This window comes from Capra hircus, chromosome 1 (genome assembly GCF_001704415.2).
Source record: "Capra hircus breed San Clemente chromosome 1, ASM170441v1, whole genome shotgun sequence".
NCBI classification, from domain to species: Eukaryota; Metazoa; Chordata; class Mammalia; order Artiodactyla; family Bovidae; genus Capra; species Capra hircus.
This window is the reverse complement of record NC_030808.1, coordinates 142,109,579-142,133,301: the sequence shown is the minus strand read 5'-3', so window position 1 is coordinate 142,133,301 and position 23,723 is coordinate 142,109,579. Positions and strand designations below refer to the sequence as shown.

Sequence of the window (23,723 nt, the reverse complement as noted above, 5' to 3'; positions counted from 1 at the left end):
AGTCAACACACGTTAGGAAGTAAGGACCTGAGCAGAGGAGCTGGTTAGGCACATAGCCAGGTCGCCCAGTGAGGAATGATGGATGCTAGGTGCTCGGGGGGGATGTTCAGCCGTGAACCCACCGGAGGCCTTTCTACCTCAAGCACTGGCCTGCCCCTGACCTTTCTCAGGTGGGAAAATGACCTTTCTGTGGGTCTCTAGGATGAATTTTTACCCAAAAGCTTAAGTCCTGTTTCTTGGTCCAGAAGGGCCCTCTCCCAAGGTGACTTAATCAGATTCCAGCATCTTCTGTGTAAAATGTTTATCTGGTGTCTTTCCTTCCCATGTCACACGTATGAAGCTTTGGAAGCATTTAATTCTCAAGCTGATGCTCAGTAAGAATAGATGAAAGGGAGGTCTGAGGTACTGCAGACAGAGGCAAAAGGCTCCCGAGATGGGCTGGTCAGCAAAGCCAGGCCCTGATGCTTTTGAGGAGCCACGGGGGTTAGAACACAGTGGAGCCCCTTCCTCTCCTCAACCCCATGGATCAGAGATTCTCTGGACTTATATTCTCACCTATACTAACAACCAGAAAGCCAGCAAATCATTCATCCGAAGTTTCCTCCTTCCTTCTAAATGAAGAAATGGAATCACAGACAAAGGAAGATCCAAGTCATTACATTCAGAAATTACTTCAAAGGATTAGACTTGGCAAGTGGCCCTGGTTTAAATTTCAATGTGTGAGATAGCACATCACCCCTCCCCCCACCTCTTAACTAAACCCATTTAGAAAAATAAAATCAACAAGTTACTTGGATATTATCTTTTGTTGTTGCTTTGTTGCTCAGTTGTGTTGACTCTTTGTGACCTCATGGACTACAGCCTGCCAGGCTCCCATGTCCATGGGATTCTCCAGGTAAGAATACTGGAGTGGGTTGCCATTTCCTCCTCCAGGGTATCTTCCCGCCCCTGGGATCGAACCCTCATCTCCTGCTTGGCAGGCAGTTTATTTACTACTGAGCCACTTTGGGAAGCCCGTATGTTATCTCAGGCCATTGCAGTAAGGGGTTTTATCAAACTTCCATACAACAAAAAGCAGATTCACTCGGAGACCCTGATTCCAGGTTCACGGCATTCTAGAAGGGGAAAATAGTTCTGTTTCCTTCAGAAACCTTCTTTGGCCTGAGTCCCCTTCTACCCTGTGGCCACACTGATTCCGACAAGCACACAGGCTCCTGCCAGGAATTCAAAGGCCATTTACCCTACAGAAGTGCCCATGACTCTTGCCCTAGAGGGATTTTGCTTATGTGATCGCGTCATTGGAAAGACATTTCCAATCCGGAAAGACTGAAAAGATGATGGTGCCGCTGAGCTGCCACGGAAACCAGATGTGGGACACAGCATCTCCCATGGCTCTCGGTATAGTTTGACGGAGCTCCAGAATCTTGGCCACACTCAGCTTTTGCCGGTTTCTTACAAAGGCCTTGGATTCTCAGGAAATCTCAGCATCTTCCCTCCTGTGCAGTTAGTACATCTTTCATGGGCTACGCCTGCAGATCCTGCACATTCACACCTAAATTTCTCTAAGCCCAGCATCCCCAGGTTCAGTGGAGGTAGTTGATGTGATAAGTGAGGGAAGAGAAAATGTTTGTAAAAAATCAGCAGGATTGAGCTTCTAGAATTTTTAGGCAAAATTAAGGTGCTCAGAAAGTTAGGGGGAAAAAAAAACCCAATATATTTTGCTTAAGTGAAAATCAGAAGCGCGGGGGAAATAAAAGATTTTGAAAGAGATAGCCAAATTTGCCTTACAACTTTCTGTGCAACTTTAAAAAATTCCTGCCTGGCTTAGCGCACATGGTTGGTTCCACAGTTTTCCTCCAACCTGCAATCAGCACCTATGTCTTTCCCAGGATCTGTCTGCAAATGAGACCAGCTCAGCGATCAAGCCAAACCCCTCACGTCTCTCCACGAAGTACGTTTACCCTGAATAATTTTTTTCACCAAGTACTAAAAAGGTACAGCTTCTGGAAATGAATGAAATTGATCAACTTTTGACTTGGAAAACGACTTCTCGTTGGAAAAAGAGACAAACTGTAGAAAGATGAAACTACGAAAATACCAGTCACAGGAAGGAGTCCCTCTTGGCTTCGCCTTTCCACCCCTGGACATCTGACTGCCCAGGGGCCCCGGGAACCTGCCCACATTCCTCGTGCAGAACCAGAGCTCCCCGGTCAGAAGGAAGAATTCTGCTGAGGAAGCCTCTTGTCACCCACTTTGTGGCAGTTTTAAATTCTGCCTCAGGGGTTGTATTTTAAAAATTTCTGCATGTGAAAAAGAAAGACCATTCTACATCTTCTTCCTAGTTATAGCTAGAAAGGGTAATGGAGAGAAGACCCAACTCAGTGGGGCAGCGAAGTGCAGCACTGGTTGGCCGCTGACAACCCAACATAGTCCTCAGGGTCCACAGGCGTGTCTGTGTCCTTGAGCCCCTCAAGGGTTCTGGAAGTGGCCCGTGGCCACGGTGTCCGACGTTCCTCTCTCTGGCTTTCCAACACTTTACCTCTCGGCCCGGATTTTGTATCTCAGCACGAGGTAGGCAATGAGACGAAGGGAGATGAAGAAAATCCCCAGGACAATGAAGTCCAAGTAGAGCTTGGCGTTCTCCACGTCCAATTCTCGCAGGATAGCCTCTGACTTCTGGAAGTGGCACGTCTCATTAGTGTTACAGTGCAGGTCCTCCCGGTCGAGGCCGTAGATGGAGAGGATGACCCCCTCAAACCCATACCTGAGGGGGGAATGCCAGAGTGAGCAGGGCTCAGGAACCACGCCCCCCCATCCCTACCTCTGCCCATGTTTGTGGAATGTACACTGACCTCCCCACCCCATCCTCAGCCTGGCTCCCTCCCTCCCTGGAGGTCTTTTCTCCTGGAATACTTCTTAACTGCTCTGCAGCTTCCTAGCATAAATCCACTCAACAGCTTGACCGAATGTCTTCCAATTTCCTTGCCTCCAAAGTCTCCACACACACCAAAAAAACAACCCAAATTTAACCAAGAGTGGGTATTGTTCAGAGGTGACATGATTGGAAAAACACATTGATCACTTCTGATATCACACCTTTTTTTTTTTTTTTTAACAGTTAAATAGAATAAAGGGTCTGAGGGCTTCTCAAGGCCTGCAGAGCATTTGAATAAAACATTTCTGCACCACCTTTCATTCTGTTCCAGCTCTGCACTATCAGAACAAAAATGCTAATTCTGAGAAGAAAGACATGGGTCTCTGATTTCTCAGTCTTGAAAGGTGCACCGTTGCTGAAACTCTGCACAAGGGCTTCGTTTCGATTTTGTTCTCGGGAACAATATACTTGGCTTTGAATTGACATTCTAGAAAACACAAGCTTGTTCACAGCCAGAAGTCATGTGGAATGGCTGTGGCTGGGGGCACAAGCTCTAATGACCGGCCGTGCCTACTGACGGCCAAGATGCCAAAGTGTGAAACCTGATGCTGAAGTGCTAAGGCACCAGAGCAGTCTTGTTCAAGAATATGAGGACGCTCGAGACATGTCTTGTTTTCCACTGGATTTCTTACTCAGAACCTTGCACTGTGGTATTGGAGAAGACTCCTGAGAGTCCCCTAGACTTCAACGAGATCAAACCAGTCAATCCTAAAGGAAATCAGTCGTGAATATTCATTAAGGACTGATGCTAAAGCTGAAACTCCAATACTTTGGCCACCTGATGCGAAGAACTGACTCATTGGAAAAGACCCTGATGCTGGGAAAGATTGAAGGCAGGAGAAGGGGACGACAGAGGATGAGATGGTTGGATGGCATCACTGACTCAGTGGACATGAATTTGAGCAGACTCTGGGAGATGGTGGAGGACAGGGAAGCCTAGTGTGCTGCAGTTCATGGGGTTGCAAAGAGTCAGACATGACTTAGCGACTGAACAACAGCAAGAACCTTGTTATAAGCAGTGTTTATTCCAGAGAGGAATAAGGTCTTCAAGGCAGCTCTCTAAAGCACACAGGACATGGGGCTGCCATCGCTTGTCCAGGGCACCAGTGCATGCTTGCTCGGTCACTCAGCCATGTCCAGCTCTTTGCAATCCCATAGGCCACAATGCGCCAGGCTCCTCTGGCCATGGGATGCTTCAGGCAAGAATACTGGGGTGGGTTGCCATTTCCAGGGCACCAGCAGCTAGCGTTTATTTTATCCACGAGTGTGTGTGTCTGTGTGTCTGTGTGTGTGAGGGTGACGGTGAGGCACACAAAACTAGGAAGAAAAAGGCACTGATACTTTCTGGGTTGATGACCTGAGAATCCAGCCGGCATCTAGCTGATAGCCAAGGAGGGGCTTTTGCGAGCCTCTGCCTGTCCCCAGTTCCCTTCCCTTTGTCGTCCTAAAGGCCCCGAGTCCTAAGGGGCCCCACGGGCTACCTGACATAAGAGACGTAGGACATCCACTGCAGGTAGGTGGGGATCGTGTCAAAGCTGACGAAGAACCCTGAGAAGAGGAGCACGGGGATGGCCGTGACGGGTCCCACGAAGGTCGCCACCTGGGAGGGGACACAGAAGGACCTTACTCCTGCCCGCCTCCTCCTCCTCAGGGGGCCTGGAGCCCACAGTACATGCTTCCAGGAAAGGGCCAGAGCTGTCAGGACAGGTCATCCAGGTCATCCAGGGCCAGGATGGCACAGAAGCACCCCTTTGGGGAGAAGCAGGCTAGTCTCCTGCACAAGGAGGGGCCGGGTTGCTGCCCAGAGGCCCAGCTGGACGCAGCAGAGGGGATGGAGGCTGAAAAGCATGGAGGCCCTGAAAAGCAGGGACAGAGAGATGCTAGTGTGGCCATGAGGGCGCCTGTGGGGTGGGAGGCACACGCCTGAGGAGTTGACATCCTGTGTCCCAGCAAGGAAGGGTCAGGAGTGAGACTCCCTGGGTGCCGACAGCAGCTGGTGTGGGCCCAGCACTTTCTATGGCTGTCAGCTGTGAGATGGACACTACTGCCATTCCCGCCCATGGATGCGGGTGCTGCCCAGAGGCCGTGGACATGGAACACGAGGCCACTCAGCAGGGGAGGGGGCGGCAGAAGGCCGTGGGGTGCTGACTCCCCAGACTTCCGGCTTTGTTTCCCAAGGTTCAGACTGGCCTGAGCACGTGAAGCCCTGAGGTGCAAAAACTGTGCACACAGTGGGTTTGGCAGGCTGGGAGTAAGTGGTACCAGACGTCCAGAAGGGGCATGTGGTGGGGCTTGGGCAGGTGGGAGTGTGAGGTGTGATGGGGTTGTCTGGGGAACAACTGTGTGGATCCCACAGAGGCAACAAAACATAGGAATTGAGAGCTTGGCCTCAGAGCTGGCTGTGTGACTCTGACAAAATCACCCTGCCTCTCTGGGCCTCAGTCTCCTCATCTGTGAAATGGGAGGATTGCACCTAACTTGTGGGGGTGCTTAGACTCGATGAGCTCATGTTCAATCACAGGTCCAGCTGGCCTCTGGGCACAAACTCAGCCCATCCTTGTGCAAAAGACCAGACTGCTCCTCTCCAAACAAGTGCTTGGTGACACATAAGGCCACCTGCTGCTGTCCATTTGCCAGTCCTGAGCAGCCAGGACACCGTGATCCCTTCCCCAGGGCCCGACTGACCAACCTGCTGAAGCCAGGCTGGGAAGTCAGGACAGAATCAGGAGGAGGGGTCTCAGGGGCAGGGTACTGAGCCCATGGGGCCCGCAGCCCCAGCCACATGGGTGGAGGTGGGGAAGCGAGGTTCGCCCCATGGTACATCCTTGGCTGGTACCTGTAGTGACGTGGATGCAGCTCCGATCAGCAGGCCCAGGGACTGTGCCACCAGTGAGGTCATGGTGCCCAGTGCCGCGAACAGGACGAAGCGCACAGCGTCAGACGGCTGGGACGTCATCCAGTACACGATACTGCAGTAGGCCACGGGGAACATGATCTGGAAACACAAGGCCCGTCACCCTCACCTGCAAGCCGCGCTTCCCGCCCCCCGGGGATGCTGGAGAGCCCCACCCCATCACACCACGCCAGGGCACTAGCGTACCTGAAAGGGCACGTCCGCCATGGTCTTGGCCAGGTAGTAGGCCTTCAGGCTGTACCAGTAATTCAGGTGTTCTCGGAGAAACACGCTCATCTCCAGAGGAACTAGGGGGCAGGAAAATGAAAAGGTTCACTCAGACATTACAGCACACCAAGAACTCAGACAAGGGTCTCCTGCGAGGCCCTCTGCAGCCCCAACTTGGGGCTGTGTATCTGAAGTGCTTCAAGTATTACTATCTGGAGTTTGAATGGAAAGGTATGAAATGATTCACCTGCCTGGAGAAACTGCCTGGTACACTGGCACCACTGTAGAGACTGGTCCAAGTATCTCCTGCTGAACCTGTTTTCAGTGAGTAGCTGACAATGCAATCCCTTCCCCCGGCAAGTCCTCAGAAGCTGCTCCTGGAAATTCAGGGCAGCTTAAGGAAGAGGCATTGCCGGAGGAGCTGTCTAGGCTGGGAGACCTGGGGAAGCCAGTTTTCCACACTGTCCCCCTGAAGCGGCCAAGGGCAGCCTGCTCTGCAAGCAGCCTAGAACTGCACAGAAATCCACCTAGAACAGCACTGCTGCATGCTAAGTCACTTCAGTCGTGTTCAACTCTTTGCAACCCCACGGACTGTGGCCCGCCCAGCTCTTCTGCCCATGGAATTCTCCAGGCAACAACACTGGAGCGGGTTGCCATGTCCTATTCCAGGGAATCTTTGCAACCCAAAATAGCTTTACCCGCTCACAAATTTGGCTGCACCAGAGCTATCTTAACTGAATGAGGTAATGCTCACACAGGAGCATTTGAGGGGTTCCCAATTAGAAAACCTTTTAAAATCTCTCAGCCTTCCACCAGGCTTATAGATTTTCCATTAGTGATTCACTCCTTTGGCTTAAACACGTATGCATTTTCTCATCAAACAGAGCATACAATCATACCTACATCTGTCAACAAAGAAAATGGGATTTAAAAAAAAAAAAAAAAAAGACACTCTATGTTTGTGGCCAAGCAAGCCACAACCTAGTGGCAGACAAAGAAGGAGGGGTGGGCGCGGGCTGGACCAGGCACTCACATGTGAGGACGGTGGGCATGAGGGCCGCGAACATGAGGAAGAGCATGGAGAAGAAGAGGAAGCCGGAGTTGCTCAGGACCTTCTTGGCTTCGTTCCCAATCCCCAGGTAGAGCAGGCCAATGAGGAGGCCAATGCCGATGTGGGACGTGATCCGCAGGTGCGTGAGGACCTGGGCAGGCGAGGTCCACACTCAGGTGTGCAAGCCCGGAGGTGGGCGGTGAGAGGACAAGGAGACCAGGGGCCCCAGAGGTGGCGGTCAAGGCTTCTGCCCCTTCCCTCCAGAAAGGTGGCAGTCAACCCGCTTCTCCTGAGGCCTGTGCATTGCAGGCGGATTCTTTACGACTGAGTTACCCAGGAAGCCCATTCATTCACCACCCTTAGTTTAAGCTTCCCTTATACCAAGCCCAGGACCCTACACCAGCTCATACGCACGCACACACACACACACTCACACATGCACACTCACAGGGCAGCATTTTACTGCTGATCAAGCAGAAGGAACTGCTATCCTGCGTTTAATCCCCTTCAACATAGCAAACCAGGACTGTGTCCCTTCAGAGGAGGGGACAAGTGACAAGAATGGTGGTAAAGCGGATAAAGAATGGCCACAGGACAGACCCACCCTTGCAGAGCACAGCCTGGATGGCTACCAGCCCCTCCAGCTCTCAAACTGGGTTCCGGAAGCTCCTGGGCACTCAGGGACCCCCTACACGCGCTGTCAGATTGTCCACGTGAAAGGCTGGATCTTGTTCTGACTTCCAGTCCTTCACCAACTCCTTCCTCTGCTGGGTGGAGCTTCCCAAAGGGAGGAATCCCCTCCCTGATGCCAGCCTTGGCCAACGGAATGTGAGCACCAATGACAGGTTCCTCCACCCCGCCAGGAGCAGGAAGCTATAAGGGCTGCCACTGGGTTTCTCTGACACTTTCCCCTGCCATGTTCTAGAAAGGAGCCAGTCCTCCATTCTGGGTCCTCAGACGAGAAGACACACGGGGCAGGACCACAACCCACAGCCGCCCACAGGTTACATGAACCAGACATGACTACTGTCATAACCACTAGCAGCCGGGGAGTGTTTGTTACTGTGGCATCACAGAAAGCTGACTGATGCAGAAAGAGGAAAGCGCAGGCAGATGAACAGACCCCAAGGTGACCCCTCAGCTTCCGTTGCCACGGAGACCACTGCACATCGCCTTACCGAGTCCCTCATGATGCTGAGGAAAGTCCTTTTGAAGAGGATGCAGAACTGGGTGAGGCAGCTGGCAGAGAAGCTGTGACAGCCTTCCATGGAAGTGGAGTCCTGGGGACACACCAAGAGGGGGAGAGGAGGGGTGAGCCCCCGGCCCCCGGATGCCCCCTCCTCTGAGCCGAGGAAAGTGCTCGTGCAGCAGGCGTGCGGGGCGGCGTGCAGCGCTCCCGGGGGCTGGGGGTGTGCATTACCTTTCTCCACCCCTTCCATCGTTTTGTCTGGTTTACCTCTTCAGAGGGCCGGTGCCAAATAAAAGGGTTCACCTCGGCATCGCCCTCAGGCTCTCTCCTGCAGTCAGAGTCGCACTTGCCCTCCCAGACCGCTCTCACCAGGCGGCCGTTCTGGTCGCCGTACTCGCCGGACGCGACTTCCATGACTGCACAGAGGAGAGAGACAGAGGGCTCAGCCCAGGCATTGCTCATGCGGGCCTCTTTCCTCTGCAACAAAGTCAGTAATCCAGTGGGAATATCTTTTAACCGATTATATAGATGCCGCATGAGGATGCTAAGGATGTGATAAAAATCATTTAGTGGCCAATGTTGTTTCTGTTCTCAACACCCAGCAAGGCCGTTGATCACATCAGGAGCCTGGAAATGCAAATACAGATTGTGATGCTGGACAGCCCGAGAAGTCATGAGCTCATGCATCGATTAACTTATTCGTCTGTCTAGTGTTTACTGAGTGCTGGTCATGGGCATGCATGCATCAGAACTGGAGTTGGGAGGAGGGCAGAAGGAAGCAAGATTCCTGGTGGGGAGGCAGTTCCCAGGATGAGGGTGAGCAATGAGTGCTGGGGCAGCTCTTTGGGACCAAGAAGAAGTGCTGGGGGTCCTGAGAGGGGTGCACTGAGCTCCCTGCGGACACAGGTTTTGGACTATAAGCTCCACCTCTCAGATCCCCAGGGAGCATCACCTCCACTGACCCTCCTTGACCCTGGTGTCATGCCTCCTCTGTACCCCAGAGTGTCCAAGGTCCTATGTTGCTCCTTCTCTCCAGTTCCACCCTCCCCTGGCACCTGCTGCTCCTTCCTCTCCTCCCACCTGCACTCTCCCTCCACCCTCCCCTATTCCTCCTGGTGTGGGACCTGACCCTTCATCTCAGTAAGATTCTTGCTAATGCAAGGCCCCCAAGGACCCTCTCTGGCAAAACCAGCTGTTTCCAGAGCCCAAGCCAGGACGGCTAACTCTCTCTCCATCCGATCACAAACCGGGAGAGCCTGGCCCCACCAGAATGTCACGATCAATGACACCAACCCAGCCAGAACTGCCTGCTCTGGTGGTCATTTACACCCACCACCCTCCAAACAGGCCTTCTCTCCCCACGCCTCTCCCTCTCCTCAGGCGTGATATTAAGGAGCCCCTCCCTGGGCTCTCCCCAGTGCCCCATTCCTTCTCCTCCCATCTGTCCTTCCCTGTAGGTCCTCACCTCTCTGCTGGCCATGGACCTCACCACCCTTCCCTGTTCAGCAGCACCTGTCCCCCACTGTCCTTGCTCCTGAACAACTATGCAGCCAGCCTGACCATCCCCACCATCAAGGATGCTTAAGACTCCTCCTCCTCTCCCTCGGCCCACATCTCCTTCCCGCTCACCCCACTCTGGCCCGGCTTCGTCAGAGCTCCCTTATTGTAAGAGAGAGGCATTTCCCAGCAACACCATCTCATGGAACACAATTTGGGAGAGGATGTGTAGGAAAGGTGGGGTCTGGGGAACTGGTGGGGCTGGATGCTTGAAAGCAAAACAACTGAGTGAGAAAGGCTGATGACCAGGAGACCAAGAAGGAGGAATAGAGTGGGTTGAAGCATGCCCCACCAAAAGACTCATGTCCATCTGGAATCTCAGAATGTGGCCTTCTTTGGAAAAGGTTATTTGCAGATGTAATTGGTTTTGGATCTTGAAATGAAATTATCCTGGATTTAAGATGGGCCCTGAATCCAACTGAAGGCAAATGGAGAAGGGGGCGGCAGAGGATGAGATGGTTGGATGGCATCACCAACTCAATAGACATGAATCTGAGCAAACTCCAGGAGATGGTGAAGGACAGGGAAGCTTAGCGGTGCTGCAGTCCATGGGGTTGCAGAGGCGGACATGACTTAGCGACTGAACAGCAACTGAATAAAATGACTGGTGTCCTTATTAGAAGAGGAGGTGACATACAGACACGCACAGAGAAACACAGAGAAAAAAGCCATGTGAAGACAGAGGCAGAGACTGGAGGGATGGGTCACAGGTTAAGGACCACTGGAGCCTCCAGAAGCTGGATGAAGCAGGAAGGACCTTCCCCCAGAGCCTCAGGAGGAAGCCCGGCCCTGCAGACACCTTGACTTCTGGCCTCCAGAGTCTGAAACATGACTTCCTCTTGTTTCAGACCACCCAGCTTATGGGGCCCCAGAGAAGCAGGACACGATGGCCAGGACAGGACCGTGGCCAAGGGGGAGGATGGGACAGGGTCGGGGTGTACAAGCACTTGGTGGTCTAGTGACTACAAAGCTCAAAAGAAAAAGCACACAAGCAATGGGGGTTGCAAGTTCTTGCACTTGGACAGCAGGGAGCAGAAGTGGTGGACCTGACGGGAGGACAGGAGACGGTTCCAGAGGTGCCGGACACAAAGAGGTTGCCATCTGCAGATAAATGCGCAGGCTGCGCAATGGGCAGATCTGGTGGGGAAGTGACTTGGGATGTTGGTGTCAGTGCCCTGGAGGGTCCTGGCCAAGAGGAAAGGCCAAACCGGGAGCCCTGGGGGCACCGAGCATGCAGCTCATAAAGCATGAGCTGCAAAGCCCAGAAGCTGCAGCCTCTGGGTCAGGAGGAGCGGCCCCTACCGTTAACCTGGGCTCTAGGCTCCCAGGGTGTCAGTCACTAAGTCGTGCTCAACTCTGTGCAACCCCACTGACTGTAGCCTGCCAGGCATCTCTGTCCATGGAATTTTCCAGGCAAGAATACTAGAGTGGGCTGCCATTTCCTTCGTAGTGCATCTTCCAGACCCAGAGATTGAACCTGGGTCTCCTGTATTGCAGGCCGATGCTTTACTATCTGAACTACTAGGAAAGCCCTGGGTTCCCAGTGAAGTGAAGTGAAAGTCGCTCAGTCATGTCCAACTCTTTGCGACCCCATGGACTATACAGTCCATGGAATTCTCCAGGCCAGAATACTGGAGTGGGTAGCCTTCTCCTTCTCCAGGGGATCTTCCCAACCCAGGGATGGAACCTAGGTCTTTCGCAGTGCAGGCGGATGCTTTACCAGCTGAAGTACAAGTGAAGCCCTGGGATCCCAGAGTCTTGTTCAAAACTGCGTTGGTCAATATTTGTTGTGTTTGGTTAAAATTTAAGTTGAATTTTTAACATCTGCATTAATCAATGCAAAAGGGATTTTGTTAAAGGTTATTTCTTTTTAGAAATAACTTCCTTTAGACTGGAAGCATTGCACAGTCAAGTATCAGGAAATATTTGACCTAACAACAGATCCCTTGTTTGTAGTCCCAGGTATTTCATCTGGAGGAAAGAAAACCTCTTTTGACTTGGTCTTAAAAGTTCTGCCTCAGGATGGCACTTGAGCTATCTGTGGAATATTAAAGTACTTTTTGATCTGAAGGCTACAGGTAAGAGTGGAAACCCACCAGGAATAAAAAAGACCCCCTTTGGCTGGTCAAGGCTCAACTCACCGAAATCGGCCGGGTTGTGGTAGGTTGGGCAATTCAGACCTAAGTCCCTCAAATATGGTACAAGGTTTGAGACTTTCCCTCGGTACACACACTGTCCTTGACTGAGGACATAAAGCTGAAAAAAATAAGAAGGAAAACATCAACTCTGCCTTCCTCTGTAAAGGGAGAGAAACTCTCAATCCATCCATCCAATGATCCACTCAACCACTCACCCACCCATCCATCCATCCACTCATCCATCCATCCATCTATACACCCACTCATCCATCCATCCATCACCTAACCACCCATCCATCACCTAACCACCTATCCATCCACTCACCCAACCATCCATTCACCTAACCACCCATCCATCCACTCACCCAACCATCCATCTATACACCCACTCATCCATCTATCCACCCATCTGTCCATCCATCCATCTATTCACCCCATCATCCACTCACTCATCCATCCATCTATATATCCACTCATCCATCCATCCACCCCACCCATCCATCTGTACCTCCACCCATCCATCTAACCACCCACCCATCTACCTATCCATCCATTCATCCATTAATCCATTAATTCCTCTCTCAGGACAGCTTTATGTTACCTCCCAAGGACTCAAAGTTCAAAGGGAAATCCACGATAAGTCAGGAAAGACGGGAGATATATGACCAGGAATTATTCACTCTGTTGCCTTTCTTCCCCTCATGCTAAGCACTTGCTTAGGCCAGATTTTGGAGCTCTACACACTGCATTCCTTGGGAGGTGTTTTTTTGCTCAGGATGATATAAAAGCCTAAGATTTATAAAGGAGATGATACCGCACAAATATCACAACCTGCTATCTAAGTCTGTATGGCAAGTGTCCCCCTCCAGCCTTCAGGGGGGCCATTAATGAAGCATCAGTAATGTCAGTGACTCATCCAAGACCCTGAGGCTGGACACTAACCCTAGAGAGAGGACACTGGCCAGCTCTTCCTATCCCCTCTGGCCCTGCCACCTGAAGTGCTTATGGCACCAAAGTCTTAAGAAATATAACACCTAAGGCCACTCAAAAATGAAGACACACTCATGAACTAAGCCACGAGTACCCAGATTTGGTTTCACCCAGGCCAATGACAGTGGCCCAACATACCTGGTCGAACAGCTCAAAGAGCTTGGCACTAGGTTGGTGGATGGTGCAGATGATGGACCGGCCGCCCTGGGCCAACCCCTTCATCAGGGAGACAACCTGGAAGCAGGAGGCGCTGTCCAGGCCACTGCAAGTCAAGGGACACCGTGAGATGTCTGTGAACCCCAACCAGATCCCTCATTCAGAGCACCCTGGTTGTGTCTGTGCAGGCTGGCCTGAGCCCCTCGGTGGGTGGAGAGGTGGCCCCTTCTGCTGGCAGGGAGGGCAGGGCCTGATTACCTGGTGGGCTCATCGAAGAACATGACTGGAGGGTTGTTCACCAGCTCCAGCGCGATGGCCAGTCGCTTCCGCTGGCCACCCGAGAGGCTGCCGGTCCGCGTGTTGGCACAAGACAGCAGGCCCAGGGCCGTCAGGATCTCCTTGACCTGGGGGATAGCAGAAGCAGAGTGGCATCAGAGACCACCCGCCACTCCTTGTCACCTACAGGGCCCACGTGGAACCCTGATCCCCTTCCCCACCAGACACACCTGGAGGGACTGCACATCGGCCCATCAGTTGCCAGGCCTGATGTCCTGACTGGGGAGGCTGAGACCCAGGAGACTGAGAGGCAGGGCTGGGGCCAGGCCAGCCTGGGCTGGCATCCTGGTCCTGCCTCTGGTTGGCAACCTAGCAAGTCCCTTCATGTGTGAGCCTCACTCAGGGCCAGGGCCAAGAAGGTGTTGGGTAAACACTGCAGAAAGCCTGGATCCATGGACACATAGGTGGACGAGTGACTGGGTCTCTGACCAGCACAAACGGGAGGGCCACCCTGATAGTTTAACGCTATAACAGATAAAATGCTCGACACACGGTAAGCACTCACTCGGCCACAGCCATTAGTGACACTATTGCTACTGCACACAGCTCCCGTGGACTCAACCACACAGGCCAGGCCTCCCAGAAAGATGGAGCTCCATCCACACTTGTAAATGGGAAAGAAGGTCTTTGACTCAGCAGCAAGGCAATGACACTGCTTAAAGCTACCACTGCTTCTCTTAGTGACCCTTCTTAGTAACACTGCCCCAGGAGCTGCCTGGGAACCAAGGTATAAACAGCCCACTGTGCGCTCAGCTCTCCCTGGCTGCCCCCATCACTGATCCGGGATGGACTCAGGGAGCAGGAAGGTCAGAAAAGTTTGGTGTAAACCGTTCATCAGTTTCATCCACAGCGGTCAGTGTTCGGGGTCCATCCTGGTGTCTTCTGGACGTGGCCACAAGAAGGCAGAGGTCAGCTGCTGCCCTTCTGGGCTCCTTGTCAGGTTCACCTCTCAGTGGGTGTGAGGCAACCTGTCACAGAGGTCCTGCCAGAATTCACTGGACCCTTGTCCTAGCCCATGGTGGCAGCAGGTAGACCCTAGTCCAGCAACTTCTCTAGGGAGATGAGGTCATCCTCAAGGAGAAGGAACTCAAGGAGGAAAATTTCCACTCTGGCTCTTGAATTACTTCTGCGCGGTCAGGACACAATGTGGCCTCGGCGACGGGAAGACTCAGGGCGCTGCTCCTCTGTGCGCTGGAAGCAGGCAGGTGAGACAGATCTGCATTTGAATCCCACTTGGCCTTTCCCCTGCTGAGCCCTAAATCCAGCTCCACCACCTCTTCCAGAACATACAGCCACTGAGGCACGCCATCCTGGAACCTCGCAGAGAGGCTGCCCAGAAAAGGCCATCTTTCAGGAACGCTTTTAGTCCACTGGCCTTCCCAGGATGACATGGCTGCAGCGGTCTCCAGGAATCCAGTCCAAAGGTTCAGGAGGAAGACCACCCACTCCCTACTTGCCCTTTGCCCCACTGGAAGGATGCTGGAGGCGGAGGCCAAGGTCAGCACCTCCTGTTTCCCTTGCGTGCAGGCATCTTGTCTAGGATTCTCTCAGGAGTGACGCCCTGCAGGCTGGTTTTGTTTTAAAGTGAATCAGAAAGAACAATGTCCCCTCCTGGGAGACCTCACTCCTGAGGAAGGCCCCTCACTGGGGGGTTCTCGAGGCTGGGGCCACTTTTCTGGGAAACGAGGTCGAGTGGGCAACATTCCACTACCTGCTGGAACATTCTAGTCTGTTATGTTTCCTCGAGAAGTAAACAACCAGGACCCAGGGACACAAAGGGGCTGGAGGGAAATGAGTCAGGGCCTGTCCTCTCCTTGGACAATCACATAGCCCTGCTGATGGTTCTGGGGGTGGGTGGAGCTGGACCCTGCTGAGGACGAGGAGGACCGGTCGGGACTTGACAGACAGAGCGGGTGCAGGGCGGAAGGCCTGGCTGTGGGTGCTCCTCTGTGGAGTCAGCTGAGAGGCACACACGTGCTCCTCGCCCCCGCCCTTCAGCAAACGCTCCCTCCCGGCTCCCTCTCCCACCTGGAAAGGCTGGTACCCCGGACCACGCTGCAGGCAAACCATCCCACACCCACTTACTCATGGATCGCATCTGTTCTGGGAGCTCAGACATTAATGAGAGCATCGCACTCAGCTTCCCACCTCCAGGAGGCAGCTATGGACAAAAGTCCCAGGCGCTGGAGGCCCTGGCCTCAAGTTTCCAGTGGTTTCCAGGAGGCCCGGCCTGAAGGGTCCCCTCATGGACTTAGTTCTGCTTCACTTCAGGGCCCTCTTCATGCCAGCAAGACCCTCTGAACCCCCACATCTGCTCACCCATCCTCCCAGGGGGCTAGCCTGTGTCTGAGGCTCGCCCTTCAGAACAGCGTGGTGGTGGGAACACCCATGCCTCCCATGCTTTTTCCCCACATCTGTGCTCTGGGGTCTGTTCATCCATTTTATTCCTTTCAGCTACAGAACCAGAGTCCACGCGAAGCATCTGCGAGGAGGGGTTTTCACTCCTCACAGAAATCGGGCTCCCCTACCCTGGATGTGCCATTTCCTCATCCTCTCAAATTCCCACCCGAATCCTCAGCTTTCTGAAGGGTGGGGTTGGGAGAGGAGGGCACAGGGAGGGACAGGAGGGCCCCTAAAGACACACCAGGCTCCAAGGTCATTTGTGCTGCGTGCAGGTTCAGCCATTCAGTCGTGTCCAACTCTGTGTGACCCCATGCACTGTAGCCTGCCAGGCTCCTCTGTTCATGGGGTTCTCCAGGCAAGAATAGTGGAGAAGGTTGCCATTTCCTCCTCCAGGGGATTTTCCCAACCCAGGGAGTGAACCTGCATTTCTTATGCTTCCTCCATTGGCAGGTGGGTTCTTTAACCACTAGTGCCACCTGGGAAACCCAAGGAGGTTTACATCACATCCTATCAACTATCACGTTGCTGCTGACATTGTGGTTGTTTGCTACGACAGAGGATGAGATGGTTGGATGGCATCACTGACTCGATGCACATGGGTTTGGGTGGACTCCGGGATCTGGTGATGGACAGGGAGGCCTGGCATGCTGTGGTTCATGGGGTTGCAGAGTTGGACATGACTGAGTGACTGAACTGAACTCATTCCATTTTGCATGGACACATAAAGAGCCAAGTCGCATTGTTGGCACCAACCCCACGGATCTTACTGTCTCTGCTGCTGGCCTGTGGACCTACAAGCACAGGAAGACAGGATAATATAATAAAAGTAGAATTTCACCAAATCTCATCTTACACTGGAACTCCCACCAGTGCCAGCCATGGGGTGGAGAGGAAGGGAGTTGGGTTTGTCTTAGACAGTGTGTAAATATAACAGGCCTCTCCACTAAGTGGGGGCTTCTGGTGCTCCCCGCTGGGTCTGTTTACCCAACACCCTTTGGCTCCCTGGGGTTTCAGGGAGGCAAAAAAGCAATGAAAAGGATCACAAGATCTCTGTCATCTCAGAAACTTGCTTGTGTTATTTTTAAAAGACTGGTTAATAACAGGTAAGAACCAAATTTCTTCTTGCAAGTGTGTAGGAGTGGAGGCTGGTTATTTTTAAATGGATGACTAACCATCTTCACTGTTAGTGTTTTATCAAAAACAATGGAGTATAAAGTGTATCAGAAACTAAAAGGGGCAGAGTGCTGGGTCCAAGCCTGAGGTTGGCCCCTCAAGCCCGTGTCCTGGCTCCATCTGTGAGCTGCGACATCTATCTTGTGGCAGCACGGGCATTCAAGTCGTGTGCCAGTCCAAGGGCGCACTGCTATGCCACTGACCCCCAACAAAAACAGCCAGGCGCCAAGCCACAAGCCAAGTCAGTCCCCAGAGGCCCCTCCACTTGTGACTGCCAAGTGGATTTCACGTGACCCAAGCAGACACTTACCATCTCCCTTCTTCCTTCGTCCTTCTCCTGGAGTTTGAGGTGTGCAGATACCTGTAGGGGACAAGAGCAGCAGTGCGGATCAGAACAGACGGCCAGCAGCAAGACAACCTAACTCAGCGACGGCAGCCCCAGGGCCCCAAGGGCTGAGCTGCCGATGACAGAGGAAACCCACAGAGGTCCGGGCTCCCCACCTCCCTCGGCTTCACTAAGGAAGGTCCCGGAGAGCAGTGAGGCCTGGGATGCTTTCAGTCATTTCAGTGGATTCTCTGCTGGTCCCTGAGGGAAGTTAGATGTGGGCAACTGAGCGATGTGGACTCTCCAGGCTTTGGAGGCTTCAAGATCACTGTCAGGAATTTCACAAAGCCACCTGTGAAACCACTGACGGCTTGCCATTGTCCACAATGGGAGTATTTACACCACAGAAATTGGCAAGTGGTACATAAAAGGAGTTAATTGGGAAAGACCCTGATGCTGGGAAAGACTGAAGACTACAGAAGACGGGGGCGGCAGAGGATGAGATGGTTGGACGGAATCACCGACTCAATGGACATGAGTTTGGGCAAACTCCAGGAGATGGTGGAGGACAAGTAAGCCTGGTGTGCTGCAGTCCATGGGGTCGCAAAGAGTCGGACACAACTTAGTGACTGAACAACAACAACATACAGAGAGTCTAGTTTTGTTATTCCTGTTGTGTGGTTTGATATCCCGCCTGCTAGCACACACGGGGCTCCTGACCCTGTCTGGTGAAGGCTTGAGTAGCCATCACCATGGCCAGCTTCCTGCCGATTCCTGGGACCTTGGGAAGCAAGGACTTCAGTCTCCTCCTCGGCACAGCACTGAGGTCAGAACCTGCCCACCTGGTGAGCTACTGAGGCTGCCCAGTGGCCCCGCAAGAGACTGTGGTGCAGGGGTGAGGGGCTGAGAGGCTGAGCTCCCAGAATCAGGCTGGAGCAGCCACCAGCCATGTGACTCCGGGTGTCATGTCTGGAGGGTCAGAAGCAGCGCACGGAAGGGCACCACCAAGGGCTCATGGCCAACGCGCGGGACAGGACCCTGCAGAGTACAAGGGATCCTTTCTCATTGTGCACCAGTGTGCTAAGTCGCCTCAGCTGTGCCTGACTCTTTGCGACCCTATGGACTGTAGCCCGCCAGGCTCCTCTGTCCATGGGATTCTCCAGGCAAGAATACTGGAGTGGGTTGCCATTTCCTCCTTCAGGGGGTCTTCCCAACCCAGGGATCAAACCCAAGTGTCTTACGTCTCCTACACTGGCAGGCAGGTTGTTTGCCACTAGCACCACCTGGGAAGGCCATCCTTTCTCATTAACTGAGAATAACTCATTTACTCAGTTAATCATTTCTCATTAACTTCACAGTATTTATCAAAGGGATCATGAAGTTCTCAAAATCAAAATGTAATTGATTGTAATTCTGAAAAATTAATGGATTTCCCAACAGAACCTGGAGACAGGTTAGGGGGAAGACAGAGGTGACAACAGGAGGCGAAGGTCTCGTTTTCAAAAGAAAGCGGTGACAGAGCTAGAAATCGAAGTGGAGTTTCTCAAACAAGTAAGCAGGGAATGAAGCTCTGGTGGCCCCAGATGAAGGTGAAGTGACAATGCGGGAATTCACAGGGTGAGTAGAAATCATGTATTTCCCAACCTCACCATCCTATTTGCAAACTCCTCCTGAGCAGCCCATGCCCCCATGAGAATAGCCACTTGGAGGCCAGAGGGGCTACATGGTCAGGCTGCTGGGTGCTTAGGGCTGCTGGGGCAGCAGGTTAGAAGGCAGACCACCTACCCAACACCTTCTCTGCTTCTCTCTGCTGAACTGAGGATCCCCTGGAATTGCCCTTCAGCCAAAATGCTGGGCATCCACCCTTCTGCAACCCCTCAGAGAGGAAGCCTGGCCCCGTGTGTGTCAGGAGTGCAAGGCAAGACCTCTCTTGTGGAAATCCATGGTGAATGCTTGTCTACTGCCCGAGCACGAGGTAGACTAGCTGGGAAGGTCCCCAGTGTGCCAGGAGAGGCCTGGAGACCAGGCACTGCCTTGCACCGCAGATGAGGAGATGGCAGAGAAGCAGGCAGCCCCACGGACCCATGCTCCATCATGGACAAGGACTGCCCACTGACTTCCTGGCTGGGAGGCACCCTAGCAGCTTCCATAGCCCACAGCGGGTCAGTGTGGTCGCTGTCCACCTGGCACAGGGCTAGGTCATGGTCTGCTGAAAGGGTACAGACCATGCCAGGCCATCCTAGACCCTGCTGTACAAGATGCCCAGGCTAACCGCTAAACTCTCCAAGGCACCCTTTCTCGTGTGGTTGTATAGGATTACATGTCTGATGACCTTGCTGGACTATGTGTGTGCGGGCCTGAGACCCAGAGAGTGAGCAGCAAACACGTGTTTTATACCCACCTGGCAGGCAGGTGAGTCAGAGGGACGAGACCCTCAGGGCCCTAATCCAGGCACCAGACTGCCTGGAACTTTGGCCAAAGCCATAGAACACCAATGGGAAGAAAAGACCCTCGACTCGTGGGCCTGGGACTGAGGTCACCCTGGCAGTGGCCCCCACATCAACCAGGTCAATCACCTTCTCAGAAACCTGGTCTTGATTTTGCCATCCGGGGTCTACAGGGCCTTGGGGGGCTGCCTTGGGTGAGTCCACACAGCATGCGGGGTCAGAACTCTGTGAAAGTGGGGTGCCTGTGCCACTCCGCCTCATGCGGAGGGTGGGGGGCAGATGCAGGGGAGGGCGGGGTTCAGGCGCCGCTCCGCCTCATGCAGGGTATGGGGGTAGTCAGGTGTGGGGCTGCAGGCCCCAGGACGCTCACCATCATGGCCTCTTGCACGGTCAGGTGCGGCAGCAGCAGGTCGTCCTGCATGATGTAACAGGACACCTTCCGGAAGCAGCGCAGGTCCCGAGGGAGCCCGTTGATGAGGACCTCACCCTTCATGCCGGTCTCCCTGCAGGGTCAGCGAGAGGACGTGTCAGCCCGGCCCCTCCTGCACCGCCTCCCCCTCCTCCAAGGCTGAGGGGAGGGGGAGACCACAGCCCCTCCCAGCATCATCCAACTGGCCCAGGAGGGACACCAAGCTGGGCATGGCTGGGAAGCCCAGATCAATGCTCAGAGGAAGGAACCCCAAGGAGAAAAGGCCCAGTGTGGAAAGGGAGGGGAGAACAAGCGTGGGCCTCTCTGGGATCTCACGTTTGTTACAGGTGCCTACAGACCAAACCAATACATGGATGCTCCTACCTGTGGACATGAAGCCCCATGCACGCCCCCGGCTTTGCAGGGTTATAAGATGAGCATATGAACAATCCTGTGTGTAGCCTCGGTTATAGCAAATCCCCCAAAGGCCAAGACTCTGCAGCCCAGGGTGGGACCACTAGGTAGGTCAGAACCAGTTCCTGAGGGCAGCATGAATCTGATGCTGACTGGGAAGGACCAGTACAGGCTCCCCGGGCCCAGGTGGCTCAGAGAAGAGGAGGGGGTCTGGGCCCTGGACCCACTAGACTGAGCAGATGGGGAGTTGTTCTCTCAGAGCACAGTGGAGGTGCGGCATTCTGGGTATGCGATGGAGACGGAGGGGCATGGCCCCACCAGCCACACTCACTCCCCCACTCAGATGCACTGGGCATCTCTACTGTCCAGTACGACTCTGGTGCATCATCACAGCCCAGGGAGGTAGAGGGAGCCACAGGCATCCTGCTAGGATCCACCTTATCCAGTGCTGCCTCGCTGATGGCACGAAGAACAGAAACACAGAGAGTCTATGGAGACCAGTGAGGTTACACCTGCTCTCCAACTTCATCCAGCCCACTACTATGACCGTGGGCCCTGGGGTGGGTCCCTTCTTTTCTCCAAGGAATGGGTTGGATCAAATGACTTCCCAGGGAACTAGCCTGGCAGACCTGTCTCCAGGTTGCCGCACGTGGCTCCAGGATGGTGCTGGGCAGTCTGGGCAGGAGTGTGGGTGTGGGGTGAGCTGAAAAATGATTGTATTCACCAAACATATGCTACTCCCCTGAGGCTTCCCAGAGCCTTAAAAAGTGATGGGGTGGCCCATCAAAGCCGCTGGCCCCTGGGGGACCACTGGCTGAGGGTCTGCTCACCTGTATCCAGCCAGGATGTTCATGAGTGTGGACTTTCCAGCCCCCGAAGGACCCATGATGGCCACCAGCTCTCCACTGTTGAACTTTCCAGAAATGCCCTTCAAAAGGGTCTTGTATCCTGTGAAAAAAGAATCACGTTCATTTCCAGCCATCCCAGGACATAATGGTTCTCCCCTCAGCACTATAGAGGCAAACACACATTATTTTATGTAATTGCAGAACCAAGGCCAAAGGCAAGGATTTTCACTCCACAGCATTTATAAAAATGCTGAGTTCTGGGCAAGAAAATGGACCTCCTGTCTTTTAGGTGCCTCTGCCTACTTTCTCAGTTGCATTTCATGGGTTATATTAGCAATAAGTACCAGTGGGTGTATAATGCTGTAGCCTTTACAAAGCCCTTCCCTGGACATCACCTAGGGCAGCCATCCCTAGCCTTTTTGGAACCAGGGGCCAGTTTGGTGGAGGACAATTTTTTTCACAAACTAGGGGGTAGGGGGTGGTTTGGGGATGATTCAAGCACATTACACTTATTGTTCACTTTATTGCTATTGATATTATTACATCAGCTCCACCTCAGATCATTAGGCGTTAGATCCCAGAGGTTGGGAACCCCTGATCTCAGGTACGAGGAATCCATATAACTTATCTATTTAAAATCTATATTGGTATAAATTATTTATATAGAACTTATCCACATTTGTAATTAAATGTTTCATATGCTAATAATTCATTACTAATTGAAAGTTTATCATTTTGCAGTTATACCACATTGCTTTGGACTTTCTGCCAAATCTCCATCAAAGAGCCTTGTGAAAGGACAAAAAAAGAATTACACATGCCAGACAGAGTCACGTTACTTCTTTTCAAGCAGATGGTTGAAGATCTTAAAAGATCCCACGTGCCGCAGTGGGACCTGACACAGTCAAATAAATAAATTGTGTTTTTTAAAAAGGAATCAAATAGAGGCAACTGGATTCATTGAAGATTCCTAAATCAGAGACACTTCTCAGTCCCTGAGAAACATTCCCAGGACATGCCCTTAAATGATCAGAATCGGGCAAATTCAGCATTCTGGTTCCCCACGCAGAGCTGAAAGGGGCCTGATGAGGACAGGGCCTTTGGGGTACCTGGCGAGCCCCTAGTCACTCCCCAGGCCCCAAACCCATGTTTACTCAAACCCCAGCTTGGGTCTAGGTCTCGGCATCTTCTCCCAGTGGCCTCTCTTCTTTCACAGATGGGAACCTCAATCCCCCACTTGTCACCAGGCGCCTCCCTGATTTGAATGGGGAGTCAGTCCCTGAGGACTTTTTAATCAGGCCGAGAGAAGCAAAGGGCAGGAAGCTTGCAGCCTTGCGACTTGACTCATTATGGGGAGTGGCGGTCACCAGGGAGGCCTGAGACAGTCATCCTGGGGACAAGGGACCGAGTGGCAGATGGACAGGTTGAGGGGCACCTGGGAGAGCCGCTCAGGTCTGCAGGTGAGTCAGATTCTTGCCACTGGGACGTCAGTGATGGCAGGTGGACAGACACACAGCAGGGAAGCCATAGAAGACAAAGGTGGGGGTCAAGGACCGTGATAGGTTACACCTGCCCAGCCGTGGGCACAGATAGAAGAGCTGGGGGACAGCAGGGACCACCCCCGCCCCAGTGGGTAGAGCTCCAGAGTGGGCTCCGTCCACATGGGAGGGAGCTCTGTGGAGGGGGATCCCAGGGGACTGGTGTGACATCATCGAGGGAGTGCTAATGCCAGGCATCTGCTCATTACCAGTCTCCTGGGGGATGCAGGCGGCTTTGGGGTTACTCCAGTGCAAACCCTCCTTCAGCTCTGTGCTTCCCCGAGTTCAGAACCAGCCAGCCCCCAGCTGGTCCCCTGGAAACAGGGTCTGCCTGTGGAGGTATGGGGTGGCTGAGTTGACCACCAGCCACTTGGAGGTCATGTACATTCTGGATCATGACACCTGAGGGCAGTCTTGTCATGTGGGGTCTGTGAGGCCCCTCCCCTCAGGCAGGGGCCATGGGAGCTGCTTTCTTTGGGACCCTTGAGGATGGGGTACACACGAGGGCAGTGGATAATAGTAACACTTCCAGGGAGCTCACACAGGCTGTGATGCCCATGGCCAGGATGCCAGGAACAGACCCGAGTCTGGGAGCTGGGGGGAAGCGTCAGCCTTTCAGGGGAAAAGGCAGACAGACAGGGGTATAGACTGTGGTCTTGTCATTTACAGCCACCAGCTTGGAACTGGGGGTCT

General features: G+C 53.2%; 1 protein-coding gene across 2 annotated transcripts in view; it reads right to left on the bottom strand.

Annotated features, from left to right (window-relative positions):
• The window catches only part of ABCG1 (ATP binding cassette subfamily G member 1), a 65,102-nt gene continuing 42,308 nt past the window's right edge, over nucleotides 930–23,723 (bottom strand). The window contains exons 3-15 of one of the 2 annotated variants that reach the window (XM_018051686.1): nucleotides 21,475–21,592; nucleotides 20,192–20,324; nucleotides 17,360–17,410; nucleotides 13,396–13,541; nucleotides 13,120–13,243; nucleotides 11,995–12,109; nucleotides 8,528–8,712; nucleotides 8,286–8,387; nucleotides 7,090–7,258; nucleotides 6,036–6,136; nucleotides 5,772–5,930; nucleotides 4,417–4,535; nucleotides 930–2,764 (exon numbers count right to left, since the gene is read on the bottom strand). In XM_018051686.1, coding sequence (XP_017907175.1) covers nucleotides 2,536–2,764; nucleotides 4,417–4,535; nucleotides 5,772–5,930; nucleotides 6,036–6,136; nucleotides 7,090–7,258; nucleotides 8,286–8,387; nucleotides 8,528–8,712; nucleotides 11,995–12,109; nucleotides 13,120–13,243; nucleotides 13,396–13,541; nucleotides 17,360–17,410; nucleotides 20,192–20,324; nucleotides 21,475–21,592 — 1,751 coding nt within the window. In that variant the 3' untranslated portion in view covers nucleotides 930–2,535. The remainder of the gene's footprint in view (nucleotides 2,765–4,416; nucleotides 4,536–5,771; nucleotides 5,931–6,035; nucleotides 6,137–7,089; nucleotides 7,259–8,285; nucleotides 8,388–8,527; nucleotides 8,713–11,994; nucleotides 12,110–13,119; nucleotides 13,244–13,395; nucleotides 13,542–17,359; nucleotides 17,411–20,191; nucleotides 20,325–21,474; nucleotides 21,593–23,723) is intronic. The other variant, XM_018051689.1, reaches the window with a different exon arrangement.